The sequence below is a fragment of the Bombus impatiens genome, unplaced genomic scaffold (genome assembly GCF_000188095.3).
Source record: "Bombus impatiens unplaced genomic scaffold, BIMP_2.2 scf_1336, whole genome shotgun sequence".
NCBI lineage: Eukaryota > Metazoa > Arthropoda > Insecta > Hymenoptera > Apidae > Bombus > Bombus impatiens.
This window is the reverse complement of record NT_177755.1, coordinates 154,879-172,742: the sequence shown is the minus strand read 5'-3', so window position 1 is coordinate 172,742 and position 17,864 is coordinate 154,879. Positions and strand designations below refer to the sequence as shown.

General features: G+C 29.8%; 2 protein-coding genes across 13 annotated transcripts; one reads left to right on the top strand and one right to left on the bottom strand.

Annotated features, from left to right (window-relative positions):
* The first annotated feature begins 2,154 nt into the window (after positions 1-2,154).
* Positions 2,155-5,755, top strand: LOC100746318 (endoplasmic reticulum mannosyl-oligosaccharide 1,2-alpha-mannosidase). Of its 2 annotated transcripts, XM_012392304.3 has the most exons (12): positions 2,155-2,397; positions 2,485-2,670; positions 2,778-2,945; positions 3,021-3,177; positions 3,249-3,434; positions 3,514-3,662; positions 3,749-3,937; positions 4,018-4,205; positions 4,308-4,434; positions 4,507-4,671; positions 4,740-4,889; positions 4,966-5,275. In XM_012392304.3, the coding sequence occupies exons 2-12, from the start codon at positions 2,572-2,574 to the stop codon at positions 5,182-5,184; spliced, it is 1,797 nt and encodes a 598-aa protein (XP_012247727.1). In that variant the 5' UTR covers positions 2,155-2,397; positions 2,485-2,571; the 3' UTR covers positions 5,185-5,275. The 2 variants fall into 2 exon arrangements, with proteins under 2 accessions (XP_012247727.1, XP_024227238.1); XM_024371470.2 differs by having other exon boundaries at positions 2,241-2,670; positions 4,966-5,755.
* Positions 5,756-6,812: 1,057 nt separating this feature from the next.
* On the bottom strand, positions 6,813-17,610 carry LOC100746432. 11 transcript variants are annotated; one of them, XM_012392310.3, is made up of 3 exons: positions 16,973-17,102; positions 10,026-10,238; positions 6,813-9,079 (listed from the first exon to the last, which is right to left on the bottom strand). In XM_012392310.3, the coding sequence occupies exons 2-3, from the start codon at positions 10,103-10,105 to the stop codon at positions 8,740-8,742; spliced, it is 420 nt and encodes a 139-aa protein (XP_012247733.1). In that variant the 5' UTR covers positions 10,106-10,238; positions 16,973-17,102; the 3' UTR covers positions 6,813-8,739. The 11 variants fall into 11 exon arrangements, with proteins under 11 accessions (XP_012247733.1, XP_012247731.1, XP_012247734.1 ...); XM_012392308.3 differs by lacking the exon at positions 16,973-17,102 and adding an exon at positions 13,679-13,979 and having other exon boundaries at positions 10,026-10,336; XM_012392311.3 differs by lacking the exon at positions 16,973-17,102 and adding an exon at positions 13,679-13,979.
* Positions 17,611-17,864: the final 254 nt, after the last annotated feature.

The following is a 17,864-nucleotide window of genomic DNA, read 5'->3' as shown; positions in this document are numbered from 1 at the left end:
GGCAGAGGGCATATTCCCGACCGAGCACAGGCTCTGCAGTTGATGGTACACCCGTCGGAGCGCTAGGGCCTGGAGCTCGAACGGAAGAGACACCGCCATGACAGTCGCCGACGCATACGATATCGTCCGGTATCCCCTTACGATCCTGATGGCGGTCGTCCTATGTAGCCTCCTCAGCAAGAGTAGACTACGTCGACTTTTCATCAAATCCTCTGCCCACACCGGAGCCCCGTACACGACCCGAGAACGGATGACTCCCTCATACAGTCGGCGCACTCCGACTTCTGCCCCACCGATATTCTGCAGCAGTCCACATAGAGCGTTGGCTGTCGTCGTCACTTTGGGAACCAGGAGCTTGAAGTGTGGTCCGGAAGTCCATTGACTGTCGATGGTGAGGCCCAAGTATTTCATCTGAGGTCCTACCTCAATCTCCTCTCCGCTTATGTCCAAACACAGGTCGGGCGGAGGAGTCCCCCTACGTCGATAGTCATAAAACCAATGGCATGCGACTTGTTCAAAACTACAACTAACAATTATTTACTTGTCACAGGTAAAAAATATGACATTAATAATAATGAAATATGAAAATATTTATGAATATTTTGTAATAAAACTAATTTCTAAAATTGATATTTTGGATGCCCGTCATTACAATTTCAAGTATATTTTCGTGTTAATACGACATGGCTATTTTTGTCAGTTAAACAAGGCTGTATAATGTTTTAATAATTCGATGCGCAGAACTATCCAAACAATTGCGACGTTTATTAGAAAAAGATAAACGACGTTATCTTAAGGGCTTTAATATTTAAAAAAAATATATTTTATTTTGCGACTATAACGAATACCTCGAAAACTAAGGCCAGCTGACGGTTACATGTATAGGGAAAAATAGTTCGAAATGTTAGGCTTTACGATATATTGCAAAATCATCGAAATCGAAGAAGACGGAACAATTCTACAAGTTCTTCCAAACTTGTTTCCTATTCGACTTTATTCAACTGTTAGAGAATCGCACAAAGTGAAGGAAAAAAGTCAAGGGGAGCAAAAGAAGCAAAAAAGAAAAGAATTTCATTCTAATAATATGTGATTTGTACTTCTCGATGTAGATAACTTTCATTGAAAACTAGTATTCGCGTCTATTCATATTGAAAAACGACAAATTGCTACTAAATTGTATTAGATTATGAATATAAAATAAACCGAATTGAGATGTTTACTATTTCGAAGCAATAACTCTGTATTGTATGTAAAATTTTTCACATTTATGACGGGTTCTCTGCAGTTCCTGTCAACTTTCAATTGACACCACGTGAAATGGTCTAATTTCATATTTGAATTCCTATTTCCGCCACCAGGGCGCAGATGGCTCAGCTACGTATCATCAAAGCACTAAACTACTGAATATAGATAGAATATATATCGGTACATCAGAGACGAATAGACGAATATTTCCCAGAAAAAAGTAATTAGTAATTAACGAATATTCAATAAATTAGATGGAAAAGTATGTCTATCCTTGCCGCACACTATTACTCTCCTTATCTAACACCATCTGAGATATCTTCTTGCTCATTCTATATTCTTGTTAACATTTCTCGATTTTTAGCCAAAGAACACTATATATCAAATAGGAACACTTATTCTGATAATGATTGATAACAAATAAAATACTTACCTTGAATTAAATCTGCGATTGCACTATAAAGGAATGCTCGGGTACCAATGTAATATTAACTGTTATCAATAAGTTATTCCTTACTTTATTAATGATTTATTAGAATCTATCGTTTTAGAGAATCTCAGAAGTTTAGGTAAAAAAAGCACAATTTGCAATCAGTTTTATTAAAATCTTTTATTCAACTTTTTAAATCCAAATACAGATTCATATTTAAATCAGAAACTAAATTCTACACTAAAAATTAAAATCAAGTGGGGATATCAATCTGGCAAGGACATTAACAATGATTAATCAATATTAAATATAGACTTTCTTTTACTTTATTTTGTATCATTTACAATATACACTCCTTTATCTTAAAAAATAGAACGCTGTTTACAAACATATAGCTATAATTACTTAATATTAAACATTCGTAAATTCTTATTAAGCTATAAATCATTCATAAATCATTAATATTTAATATTATTTAATATTACAATGTAATGTCAATCATTCATTACTCGTATAACTAAGTATCACATTAGTAATTTATTAAATCTACTGATTAGATTATAATAAAATTAGATTAAACCAACGTACACGCATAAAATACGATAATGTGTATATAATACTCTTTGCTAAAATTATAGCTTACAGTTATCAATATTTGTAATCGTAATCGTAATATAACAGAGTTTGACATCACGGCATCAATGATTCGCGGTATTCGCACGGTGAGTTTATCTTGCTACGGTTTACCGGAAGAATAATTACCAACTATGTTTAACACGAACAATATAAATGAAGACCTTTATAATTAGTGAACAGTCGTGGGATCATTATTTTTTAAAGTGTTCTGGCTCTTATTATCATTGCGTTCGCCAGAACAACATAACCTCTAACAAAATATGTTTCCGTCGAAGGATCTAGGAAAATCGGATTATATCAGTTTAAATATCCAGGATAGTGCAACATTCTCGCGAGGATCATCACGTAGTCTCTGGAGGGTAAGTCATTAAAGTATTCGTTACCTATACAAATACTATAGATTTCTTTAAAATTTTTATTAAAAAATTGCTCTCAGTGTAAAATTAAAAATCTTTTGTTTTTTCAGCAATGGAATCAATTGTCAAGGTTTCAGAGAAATATTCTTTACTTTATAGTCATTACGATCATATTAGTTATATTTTATCTGTTACCTGGCGATAACAAAAATGGAGTTTTAGATGAAAGTGATTACAATAACATAGAGGTGGTGCAAGATACTCCTAAATATGAAAAGGTATGTTTATTTCAATAAACACTATTGTTGTTTAAAAAAATGTCTTTTTATATTCTCAAAAAATATAATTTCTAGCCAGTAGAAGATATTGTAGTAGATAATGTAAATCAGGAACATAAGGGAGGTGGAGAGGTCATTGAGGAACCTGAATTCCAACCAGAAATAAATCAGGTGGATGATGATCAAATTGGAGAACCACCTCAACCTAAGCCGAACACACTCAAATTTAATGGTAACCTTATATCTTTATAACATAATTGTTAAGCTGATTTTGTTAATAACATTATATTTATTTATTTTTAGGGCCACAAAATAATAGACAAAAAGCTGTAGTTGCAGCATTTAAACATTCATGGAATGGATATAAAGAATATGCTTGGGGATATGATAATGTGAAACCAATATCAAGAAAGTACTATGAATGGTTTGGCTTAGGGCTCACTATAGTTGATTCTCTTGATACTATGTACATAATGGGCTTAAATAATGGTAATATTCATGTTCTATATATTCTATATAGAATTGAGAAACATCCATAAAGTTAATAATACTTACCTTTTATCTACAGAATTTTTAGAAGCCAAATTATGGGTTGAGAAAAATTTAGTATTTACTTCAAACAGAGATGTTAATTTATTTGAAGTTACGATTAGAGTATTAGGAGGTCTATTATCCGCATATCATCTTTCAGGTGACAAGATTTTCTTAAGTAAGGCTGTAAGTTATCTCTGATTTTTTAAAGTTAAAATGATATATTACTAAAAGAAATTTGACTATAAAAATTTACGTACTATAAATCGTAGACAGCGTTAGGAGAACGTATGATGCCAGCGTTTTCTACTTCATCTGGTGTTCCTTATTCCGACGTAAATCTTGGTACTAAAACTGCACATGGTCCTAAATGGGGTCCTGATAGTAGTACAAGTGAAGTTACTTCCATTCAATTGGAATTTCGTGATTTAAGTCGTAGTACAGGAGACCCTAAATTCGAGGTAATTACGGATAAATATTAGCTTTGAATGCGTTATTATTTGCATTATACGTAAGAAAGTATGCGATTGTTATCCTTCAGGAAGCAGTAGCAAAAGTTTCGGAACATGTACACCAGTTAGAAAAATACGATGGTTTAGTACCCATTTTCATTAACGCTAATACTGGACAATTTAGAGATCATGCAACAATTACGCTTGGCGCTCGTGGTGATAGTTATTACGAGTATTTATTGAAACAGTGGCTTCAAACTGGGAAGACTATTAATTAGTTAGTATTTCATCATCATTATTCATTGGGAATTTGTTTTTCTTGTTCTTGAACTTGTCTCATGAATTTATGATAATCATTTAAATTTGTAAATGCTTTTAGCCTACGAGATGATTATCTGTTAGGTATTGCTGGAACTCAAAAACACTTAGTAAAACGTACAGCAATTAATAAGTATCTTTTCATAGCAGAGCTAGTTGGAGCACACAAAGAAATAACACCAAAAATGGTAAAATTTTAAATAAAAGCATTTTTAACAGTTTAATATATTATATGTTATTGATAATGGCTGTATTTATAGGATCACCTTACATGTTACTTGGGAGGTACATTAGCTTTAGGAGTACATCATGGTTTATCGTCTGATCATATGGATTTAGCTAATGAAATTGTAAAAACTTGTTATCAAACGTACGCGATTCAACCCACGTTTCTTGCTCCAGAAATCACATACTTCAATATTGAGGTAATTATAATAGTTGTCTACTTGGATAAAGGTTATCATAAAAGGATACGAGGATATTATAATTTTAGAACTCAAATGAAGAAAAATCAATGGATATGTATGTGAAGATGAATGATGCACATAATTTACTCAGACCAGAGTTTATTGAAAGTCTTTTCTACATGTGGTATTTTACTGGTAATAAAACATTTCAAGACTGGGGGTGGCAAATATTCCAAGTAAGTAATTATGTAAAAACTGAAATATGAAACTTTTATTGTGCTCTGTCATACATATATATGTATAATTTAATAGGCTTTTGAAAATTATACGAAAGTGGAAAAGGGGTACACCAGCATTGGTAATGTAAGGATCGTTTATAATACACCACAAAAAGATATGACAGAAAGTTTTTGGTTTGCTGAAACTTTGAAATACTTATACTTGTTGTTCGATGATACAAGGCAATTAATAGATTTGGATAGATGGGTATTCAATTCTGAAGGACATCCATTACCCATATACGAATCATAATCAAGTTTGGTCACAAAATTTCATGTATAAATTTGCACCATTAGAGAAATCTTAAATACCTTTTGAGGCCAGTGAATAGATATCCTGATGTCATACACAGATAAGAAATTAGTCGAATTAATGTACTTTAAAATACGAAATAGATCTTCACTTTAGGCTACAGAATCTTCTAGGAATAGTTCTTAAACATTACATTTTCATAAAAGCATTTTTTGTCCGTTAGTCACAGAACTTATGCATCTGCTAGTGATTAACTGTTTCTACTCAATTTTTTACTGATTTCCCAATTCAAAGGTGTATTTTCGAATTGATCGTTATAATCTATTTCATGACAAGTAACTTAATAAAAACAATACAGAACATATTCCAGATCACACTTTTGATAGTGTATAAGAATTGTTGAGTACAATATTTAAAAAAAAAAAGTTGAAAATAATTGTTCTCTTACCTAGCCTGATATACCAAATCCTTCTCTTTTTAAGACAAGTAGAATTACTTCATATATTTACAGAATCATTTAACTATAACATAATAATACAAATCATCTACATTATTTACTTAAAAAAAAAGACAGAAAACTCTGTAATTGAACTCTCTAATTGAACAAAAATTTTTAAAGTGATACAACCTTCACATAAGAAAAGTTACTTATACTTTACTCTTAAAAATCCTAGTCAAATTTTTTCTTTCTCCTTCCCTTTTTTTCTTCTTTTTTCTTGTTAACAAATGTGCAATATTCTATTTTTTGCATAATCTAATATTTAGTTCTTTTAGTTAAAGTAATTCATTCATAAATATGTATGATACTTGAAAACAAAGATTAATTTATTACTAAGTGATATAAACTGATGATTAGGGCGTTCTATTACTTTTTAGAATTTATTATAGAAATATCTTTATAATAAAATATTCTATACGACATACATGTATATTGTGTACTGAGCAATTTGAATTGTAACTAAAGATTTATAGTAATCTCAACTCATTATTTTTCATCATAATTTAAGTCTTATTTATTGCACATTTTTTGTATAAAATATTAACAAAAAATTTTACATCACTATTACAGATATTATTGAAATAAACAAGAGCAATCAATAAATTAAGATACTAAGAGATATATCATGAAAATATATCACAAAAATATATAGCTGCTTCATTTATAAAAAAGTTATTGAGATAGTACTGAACTATCAACATTTAGTGAAGATATTAATGTAGATTTAATTGCATATTATCAGAATAATTATTTTACATTAAAGAGATGAAACTTTCAATTCTGCTTCTAAATTACAAAAAATTACAAAATATTATGGGATAAAAATTTAAACTATTCACATGTATACATCTCACATGATCTTTGAATTTATGTAAATTATGTAAACTAAACTGGATTTGTTAATGATTCATTTTTACTTGTATATAGAATGTGGTATCCTCAAGAAGAAATCTTTTTAAGAAAAATAAAGTTTTCAATTTTTCCATTTAAAAACTTGATTCAATTTTCAGAACCAAGTTAGAATATTATTTTTAGACATGCATACTTGTCCATGCGGTATAAAAATTTAGGTAACTTCAATGTTACTAAGCATTTGATAAAATTATCAAAAAGTAGTAATGAACATAAATTTTATCCTTCTAATACATATATATATATATATATTTGTTTGACGGTCTCATTCTTCAAGTGTACATACTTTCGATTATGCTGTACAATTCAATGTTTGTTCCACTTTACAACAAGCATAATTCATTTCACAGAGAAAATATAAATAGTAGTAACAGTAGTAGTAGTAGTAGTAGTGGTAGTAGTAGTAGTAATAGTAATAAAACTAGTTAAGTCAGCTACATATGTTACACTATTGTGGATTATTAAATTGCACTTTGTGTTACTTTTTATTATTTAAATATGTTCTACTTGCAAGACAATCGACGATATGTATTCATATTTTTAGTAATGTTTAAAAAATTTTAATGCCATTGAGAAGTAAACTGTATGAATATACATTTCTTATTTAAAATACAATTATATATAATTTGTTAAATAATTTTATGATTGCGCTATATTCTTTACAATGAAATAATTTCATTATATCTATGTATCTTAATGTTATATATTAATGAAATATAATTTGTTATTATAAAAAGTAGAATTTGGAAATTTTATAATAGTTAAATTTCTTACATGTACTTTTTGTCAATTACTTATACAAATAGCAAGTTTGTATAAATGTGAGTTTTGTAAAGCCTTTTGAACTGATATTAATTGTGAGGTCACAGCAGTGCTTTTCATCTATACAATATCATTTTGGAATATATTTACAAGATATATTATTTTTATTACTTTTTGTTCAAAATAGTTTGATCATATTGTTTTGGTTTATACGATTATTTTCAAAGTATAACAGGTGTAACTATAAGAATGTATCAAATTTGTTCATACTCTCTCTTATTTGTATAAATTGCAACTTTTATGTACAATTTTCTCCTTATGTGATACCTTAAGACTTTATACTATTTATAAATGTAGAATATTATTTTGTAGAATATTGACTTTATTCAAGTAAATTTGTGCTTTTAATCAAATCTCCTACACAATGAAGTTTTAATATTTAAATAAGTTTACGGCACTTAAGCAGTCTTTAAGGATAATTAGCATTATGTCTCTTCATTCTCTTTAATTTTATAATGGAACAATATGTATGGGTAACGAACTTGTACATATTCCAATATTATTTATATATACATATGTATATATATATAAAAAATTAGTGGCATTGCATGATTTTTAAGAAGAAAATACTATAAGTTAATAATCTATTTTTGATACAAACTATTATCTTTTAATGCTTTGTTTGGAATAATGTATGAAGCACTTAAAGACTAATATGATATCACTATGTAAAAATAGGAATGCATGGATAACTATCATGCAGAATTTTTCTATAAGATTAAATTCATTGCTTTCAGTTAAGACTTACAGCCAAATAATTTTTCTTTAACATTTACATGACTACATTTAATTAAAAATATAAATTTTATAAATTGGAATGAAATTTAACAGTCTATGAAATATCAGTGATTAAATTCTTATAATTATAAGATACTTGATCAATTTGTTATATTAAAAATGATGCACATACTTTCTAGATATAATATATACCTTAACTATAAGATTCCAACTTTTTCCGTTTCATGTACTTCATAAATTTTACAGAATAAATAATTATTTTATAAAAATATTGGATTCTTCAAGTATCATATCAAAATTTTATCATTCCCAAAATATGTTCCTAACATATATTTCAGATCTTTCTCTTTTTTTAGTAATATGTAGAAAATCCGAGATGAGCATACATTTCTTAAATGCAATATAGACATTTAATAATATTTAGGAATTAATCATTCGATTGGCAGCCTGAATTATTGGAATTTTATCAAAGCTCAATAATTCGATGGGAAAAGAATTCCATATAATTGACATTCTTTTCGTAACCATGTTAAATCGTGAAATGAATATAAAATGTTTGCTCAACGCGAGAAGAATTCTGGCTGTTAAAGTATTACACACTCGCAACACTGCTGCGTGAAATATATACAATCTACAACGCAGGAGTCGTTTTCGGATTGAGTGACTGGTTTTGTCGCCTCCGAGTCCATTCCATTCCTCTCAATTTTCGGCTGTGGCTCGGGAACGGGCAATACGGTCTGCGTGATCGGTACTGCATTCTCAATCATCTCCGTATCGGTGCCGGCATTCGATAATTTACTCGTTACCGGAGTAGTAGGTGTGGTCGGTGTGATTTTACCAGGACGCGCTTCATCTGGTACATCGTAATCTACCAAAGGTATAGAAGTCTGCAGAGGTGGGGGTGAATCATTGGACATGATGACACTGAAACAAAACTTTCTTTAGATATTTTTTTCAATCTCTACTTTAACCTAAATGTTTCATTTTAACTTAGGAATGACACTGATTTTACGTCTACAACAGATATATTTTGGTTATTTAGAGGTGTACATTTAAAATATGTAAACAATTTTGCAAAGATCATAAAAGACCTCAGTGTGCCATTCCAGGGTTAATTCTACTTAAAATCAAACATTTTTCGACGTAGAAAAAATGTTTCAAATGGAAAAGTATAAAATTATTTTGCTCATATCTTCATTTTAATAAAATGATTACGATGTAAGAGAATATGGTATAAATTTTAATTTTGATCAAGCTCGTTTTAGTTTGAGAAACGACGCTTCCTTAGCGTATGAGACATGAAGACCTAGGACTGATACTCGTGAAAAGTTCTATAGGAAAACTTAAAAGGTGTATACATTAAAGATTTCTGTAAATTAAATTCAAGTTATACATCGCCCCATTGATGTGGTCAACTGGTGCTCTGTTATTCAGGCTCGTCACGCAGTTGACCCTGGTCTCTTTACTATTCAACTCAAGTTAGTCTTACTCGTGCTTATCGCAATGCACCTAAAAAATCATTATTTAATTCGAAGTACACTGAATACTTGTTTTCTTGAATGAATTGCACCACGATTACTACGTATCTTGCGATTTATTGCGTGACAATAGAATTATTACTACATAGATCTTTACGTATTACTACTATACAATCAGCAATTATACAATCAATAGAGAGAAACTTTACTTTGGGAAATAACCAAAATAAATAATTAAATATTCGGTACAAAAGTATGTAATAATGATGATAATATGGACGAATACACTAAAGGCGTTCTTTCATTTACGTTACAAAGGGTTTCTGTCTTTTTCTCTCCCCCTCTCTTCTCTTTAAGTACTTCATAGAAAGTGTAAAGAAGAGGACACATACCACCTAGCTTTCAAACACGGTTGCATTCTATTCTTTTCTTCAGACGTCAGAGTGGAATAAAAAGATATTTGCTTGGCCATTTTGTGGATATCTCAGATTTCAACTGATTAGAATCATGCCATCTCACGTAAAAATTTGCTGCCTCGAGATTCGTCTTTCGAATCGTTTATCCTTTTCCATCAACGCTGCGAATAGAGCGTCACACCTCTCCTCCTGTTTTATTCCAAGTTCACACATCACTGATCACAGTTTGCGTTATCGATTTTTCGTATATATCAATCGAGCAAAACGACGAAATTTAAATTTTCCTCCTTTTGGCGTTTAAACATGCAGTATTACGGTAGAGAAAACAAATTAGTATGAAAACATATTAAATTTATTGTCCTATATCGAAAATATTTATGAGATTTTGGATTTAACCTCAAAATAGTATCATTGGATTATAGTTGACCATAGCAATTTATAATAGATTACAAAAATTAAATAATCCAACCCTAAATTGTTATAGTCCTCAATGGTCCAACGACAATAGTTAAGAAATATTAATAAATTATATCTTACTTTTATTATTACTATAAATTAAAAAATAGAAGAAAATTATTGTTAGGAGAATAAAAGCCGCGTAATTGTTACTTCGAGAACGAAAAAATGGAGATACTGCTGCAAATAAATTCCTGCAGCTAATCAAGACTAATTAGATGACAGTAGCTTTTATTGATTAACTACATGCATTGTCCATTGAAATATATTTGCTTAAAATAAAACGGCTGAGCTCCGGTTTAAGCATTCACGTTTATGTGAAACGCGGTGGCTTTCACATGCAAAGTATGAAATTGGAAATTTTATAATCGAAATTGTTGAACTATTCGACAATAAATTTTCATTTACTATTAAAATTTCATTGACCGAAAAAATAAAAAATCACGTCCATATACGATAACATTACATACCTGATTTGCAAAATATAACATTTATTCGCGTTTGAAGGTTTACAAGAACAAAGTTCAAAGTTACAAAGAACATTTTCACAAGAAAAAAGCAGGCATAAAAAGACGTTACATCACGAAAAAAACTGATTGTAATGAATAAATAACAGAAATAGCATGTTTTATTAGCATGTTCAAGACAGACAATCTTACTTCACTTTATAAATTATGTATGTATATATTACTTTTTGAGTCATATAGAAATAATCGATAAAAAGATCGACAGAAAATCGCCGTATCATTTTAATTCTACTTACGATAATTCGATAACATCGATAGTCATCTCGATATTCGAATCACTATTGTTCGTTAAACGGAAAGAGAGTTCATTATAAATATAATTTCTGTATTACTGTATAAATTAATTAATCATTTTAATACATTATTTCATCAAACTCTAACAATAAAGCTGAAGAGTAAGGAATAAGGAAAAGGCAAAATTTAATTAAAACCACTTCATTTATGTAAGTGACAAAAATAACTAGGGAAAACAACTATTTTTAAATCCTACACAATTGAATTGTTAGAATATTTAAAAGAACACCAAATAATGTGCATAGCAAACTGTGAACCTTTTTCCTCTTTCTCCTTATGTCATTAATAGCCTATGTAATGGTGATGTAACCATAACAATCAAAGAAGAAATCTATCTTATCTTTATAAAAAATCCAGCATCACAAAAACCACAAAACTTCACATTTATGTCAAAATTCGTCTATACATCCACCAGTCACTAGCGCAAACATTGTTTAATAATTGCATTTACTATTTGCATTAGTACAGTTACTAAAATTTCATTAATATATATTTAGAAAATTATTTGTTGCAAATAAGAAAGAATTTTTTTATAGAAATATCCTGTATGCCGCGTAATACGAAGAGCTCCTGCTACGATCGAGAATCCACGTTGAACTATTTGATCTTACTTCTAATGCTCTCCCATCCCGCGTGTATAACAGTAGTGTCTCGTTAAGTGGATAGAATTTTGCTTCGTTAGGTGGCCATTTCTATCCCTACCACTTCTTGAGATATCTGGTGTTACGTCTGTCATATGTGAGTACAATAAACAAATGTGTCAGGTGTCGGTATGTCAGTGTCATTCACTGAAGAAGAGAGATACTCGATATTTGCTAGAAACATACATCCCTCGATAACTAGCTAGTTAGCCTTAGCGAAACACTATTGTGTATATACAGTCAGGTATAAAAGTCTACATTCCATTTTGTATATGTATCCCATTTATTAAAAGAAATTAAAAACGTACCTTTTTTACAGAGTTTACATCTACATATGATACAAAATGACATAGAATTTATTCGATATTATAATTTTCGTTAATTTGTAAATAAAACTCAATTAATCCAAAGAATTGCTGAAGGTGAAATCTATGTTATAATATTCAAAATTTAAGGAATGTAGGAGGACTTTCGTGACTGACTGTACTTTTCACGTGGGCCACAGGGACGTATCCTCCAACGAAAACCACCCCTACTTTTTAATCTAAGATCGGAAGAATGGTTCAGGTATAAAAACTCGAGAGGAACTTTCAGAACATCGTCACAGAATATATGACTGCTCTCTGATAATAAATTATTGTAAAATATACGAATTATTGAAAACAAATGCAATTGTAAGAAATTTGGTTACGATAACATTGGTTTGCGATATAAGAAATGTAATGATAAATACTTTATGGATATATTATGTTTGACGAAGTATTTCAAATGAAATCTTCTGATATGCGATACGACATAACAATATCGGTAAAGTAAAAGGATCTTATTGGGGACAACTTAAAAAGAATATTCATCGAATGAAAGTTTCATAAAACCGCAGGCGGGATTAGTATCACTTTTCAGAAATTACATAAGCGAAAAATCTATTATTAGAATTACGAATATAAGGAATAAACAAGTCTTACGAAATTATTCATATACAAGTTTCATCGCATAGTCACATTGAAACTAGTTATCTTTGTAATATATGTTTACATACAAAATTACCGTAGTACTCCATCAATAAAAAAGAATTATTTAAATCAAATTAAGTCGATTTATATTTAGTATTATTATTATGCTCAAATATTCTCTAGTAGATTAAATACTTGTTATAATCCCTCAAATTTTCGTAATTGCAATTGGAAGTCACTTATCTCATTGCTAACATGAAGGGCAATTCACTTACTGGATTAGTTTTCTCTACAGTTAGCTACAAACGGATGCTAAAATCTCTAATTTTCAATTGAAATTATCTCAGAAACTATAGAATAAAACTAATCAAAATTATCAGTCTTAAAAGAATAAAATTTTTCGAGATGAATAGTATTATGTTCTTAAATTTTGCAAAAGAAAACATATAAGATAACGAGATCGTAATATCATATATAAATATTCTGTACAAATGTTTTTAATAAAATGGGACAATGTAAAGATATTACATATAAATATTCTGTATCAATTATTCTAATAAATGAGAAAATATAAAAATACATGTAAATGTTCTGTACGCATTTTTCTAACTAAATATAGGGAAGTTTCAAGTAAAATCAATCGAACGGCGAACAAAGAAAGAAACGAGAACTAGAGAATCGAAATTGACCGGGAGAACGAGGGTGAGAAAAGAATGCTTAACCTCGAAATCTGGGAAATCGGCTTTTGCTGAACTTACTCGTAGGAGCCACGCTGTGGCAAAGGATTCTTAAAACGCATAACTTCGTGATCAGTAAGATAATTATTGAAACGAACTGGCTCGATTACGCCTGTTTACGTTCACAAATGACCGTACACGGAACCGAAATTATATAGCATCTCGATTTCAACGAGCGGCGAGCACGCAGACACACGAAAGACTGGCAAGAGACAAGCGAAGTATACACTAAAGGGGGAGCAGGTGAGGTAGAGACGAAGCTTGCCGGGTGAACGGCGCACAGTGGGGTATATATTTTGTAAAATCACGTTTAATTTAAATAAATTATTATTTTGATATAAAATAATTATAGAGGGCTAGTTTTTAATAAGGAATATAGTTTAACAATCGACCCTGCTAATTTTTGTTAGAAAACTATTTTTGCAGTTCTCCAAAGCTAACATTTCCATTTTCTTTTATTCTGGAAATCATACAGGCGTCATATAGTTTAAATTGTGACTTTACATAAAATATTTTATAGCTAAACGCTTAACAAAATGATTTTAGGATTCTGCAACTCTTTTTTTACTGATATTTCACTCTACAATTCCTGTATCAATTTAATTTCAGATGACGCTAGTGGTAAACGAAAAAAAGACGCAAGCAGTTATGGTAAAAAATAGCTGATACAAAAGTAAAAAGCTCGAATAAATATGACACAAACGTACTTCTCAAGATTCCATAATCAAAACTTGGCAGTATCATCTAAAAGTTCTCGAGAGTTATTTCAAACTTATGTCATTTCGTAGAAACTGTTGACTTCAAAGTATTGCATTACTTCAAAAAGCCGTTAATTTGTGATTTTGCAAAAAATGTCAATGAAGCAGAATTAGAAAAGTCGATCGCTAACAAGTCACGCAATAATAGCAAACGCGCGGTTAGCAAAACTTTTAATTCTCTCGAACTTTCTTCTCGAACGTGACATAGATCTTTTATAATTTGTCCATAATTGCGAAAAAAATTATCTGGTTTTATTTTCATTTATCTATTCCATTAATATACAACTAAGACAGATTTATTAGTGACGTTAATCTATTATGATCGAAGCACTAGAGACGAGTATCGTCTAATTATTATGTAATAGGAACATAATAGTTTTATTAAACAAGGTTGTTTATAACGCGGTATACTACTAATGAGATCATCTATCTGTCACAATATACATAATTTCTTTGTTTGTTTGTTTTTTTAATAAATATACATTTTTCATTTCTCTTTACACATTACACGACAGTATAGATTTTCTTTTAGATGATATACTAGTATAATTTAATGATTGAAGATATTTGATTTATGTAGATACAATTTAAAATACAAACGATTGGATACATATTGGTCGAGACCAATGCACCCTTCTTCTTGTTACTATATCCCATTGCTTAATATATTCAAAGGACCGGATGTATTTTTACCATGGCCAACCTTTTCTCTCAGTGTGTGGTTATGAAGTTCCTTTTAACGGTCTATGAAACTTATTAAAAAAATATTAAAAGTACTGGAGATAATTATTTAATAAACACAGTAAAAAATAACCTAATCATTTTCTTTTTTTCTTTCTACAACGCATTAATTGGACGGATTTTTATGAAAGTCAATTTCATCACACTTGTTTGCAAATTTATTGTTCTGCATAAAATATCATTAACCTTTTTAAATCGGTACACATTGAGATTTCGCCGAAGCATATTCTCTTCAGTTTGATTATTCCATCTTTTAATGTACATATAAGCAAGGCAACATAAAACCGGTTTTAAAGCAAGATGGGCACAGAAGAAAAAATGAAAGCTTTTGTGTCAATAGCTTTCGAAAAAATTTACTAGACATATTATTAGATAAAACTTAGATAAAATTTCGATCTTGTACAACATGAGTACATACGAATAAATGGTATAATTATTAAATATATCATATGATTAAGAAATTTTCAATCAATTTTTTCTGAAAGTACACTTTTTTAATATACATTGCAAGATGAACATAAAATGTTTATGATTAAATATATTAGTTTTAATCTTTTTTTTCTTTATTAAGTTTGCACCTCTATTAGTAGATTATTCTGCAGTGTTCAGTCTATACATATATCTGTATATGCACAAAATCTAGTTTTTCTTTGTTTTCATAAAAGATAGAAATTATAGAGACGAAAACGAATGTTTATTTTTGAAAGTAGTTTTAACACGTATTACTGGTGCATAAATTGCTCTACATGCTTATTCCGCTTACCTTCAAAGATAACAGATTAAATTACTCCCTTACCTTCGTGGAAGTTACTGGACACCACAAAGAGTCTGACACGAAAAATTAAGATTTGATGAAATGGACAGAAGGTCAAACACAAACATTCCATACAAACATTTTCATAGTTATTATCCATATTAATTACTACAACTATATGACATTAATAAATTATGATTACACTAAAGCAGATATGCAAATCATTCTAAATATACACATGAACATTAAAACTCCTCATTTTCCTATGTTGCTCGATTCGTAACACTCGCACGACCGCCGATCAATCGAATTTGATTAAAAATTCACTAGACACTGAATGTTTATGCAAATTCTCTAAAATATTATACAGGTGCCATGCTTTGAATAATTTAAATTTGAAACATTATACTGGACATTGAACATTAATATTGAACATTATATTGAACATCTTTTTATTTCATATGCATTCTGTGCATTTTGCAAGTTTAAATTTTCCCTAGGCCCAAGCACATCCGCAGTCTATTGATCATATCCCATTAATATTTTCAAAATACGTTAGTCATACGTTAATATCTAATATAGATTAATATGTACAATTACATATATATATATATTAGCTTTGATCTTAGTTTTATATACAAGTGCCAGAAAGAATTCTTAGATTTATTTCTTATAACTAATCAATTAGAATCCAAAAATTATTCCAAGAATTAATCCAAAAACTAAGAAATATCTGTCAGACATATCTCTGAATCCAACAGTAGTATGAACAATAAAAAGTTATAAATAAGTATTTATAAACAGTGTCTTTTGATAAAAATTCAAAATATTAAAATTATTTAAAATATTCAAAATTATTGTATAAGATAATTACGTAAATATTCTAATATACAACGTGTGGGTATACAGAGACAGCAGTAACATGAACGGCTGTCCACGTTACTATTTCAACGAAGGTGATACGAATGTTAATGACATGATAAAGTTATAATACCATAAGGCAAAATCAAAAACTGACATACTATTCCCTTAATCACTTTTTTGTAACAATAAAATGTTTACCTGTCAGATGTGCAAGGAATTTCTTCCGCGTAAACATCAGCACGCGTGGTTATCGTCCCGTTTCTCATCGTACCCTAGTTGTCGCATGACAGAAAAAGGAAGTCGATGTTGATCTTGCAAGTCAGTTGTCGTTGACGCCTCAATGATTCCTCATTGCATTCGTTTCATGAAATCATCTCTTTGCTTTGGCTTATTGGATCATGCATACATATTCGGTTCTGATTACGTGTTCGATATTCAAGGCTCTCGCATGCATTCATTATCACTTTCCCGTCTTACAATTTTTCAATTGTCACAACATTTTCATATATTTCTTTTTTCACTTCAGTTATGTTTCATCGTAATGTATTTTGCTTCAAACATCAAGTCACGTACAAAGATGCTAATTTATAAATTGTACTTAATTATCGTAATTACATTTAATTATATAACATAGATCGTTCTAAAAATGTGGAAGATATATTTTAAAACCAAAAAGAAAAAAAGATAAAAGAATCTTATCGTTATGAAAGCTATAATTCAAAGTTATTTCACTGTTGTATTCTAAAATATTAATGCACAATGACAATGCACGAAGCGAACCCAACCCCACCTATCACTTCGATGGCTCGAAACCGACTAATGCCCAATGGCAAATGTTTTATCCTGTAATCTTATAGAAGGACCACCATAATCAGTTTAAGAGAGTAGAAACTTAATAGGTTATTTCGTATCACGCAAGAAATAATTCAGACATTAACCAATAATATTCGTTTTTACCTTGCGAAACAAAACTTTGAAAGAAAAGCTAAATAATAATATAAAAGAGGAGAATGAAATCTTGTAAAATGAAAATAGAAATCCAAATATAGAAAATATACTGAATAAAAATGAGAATCCTTTCGCTAATAAC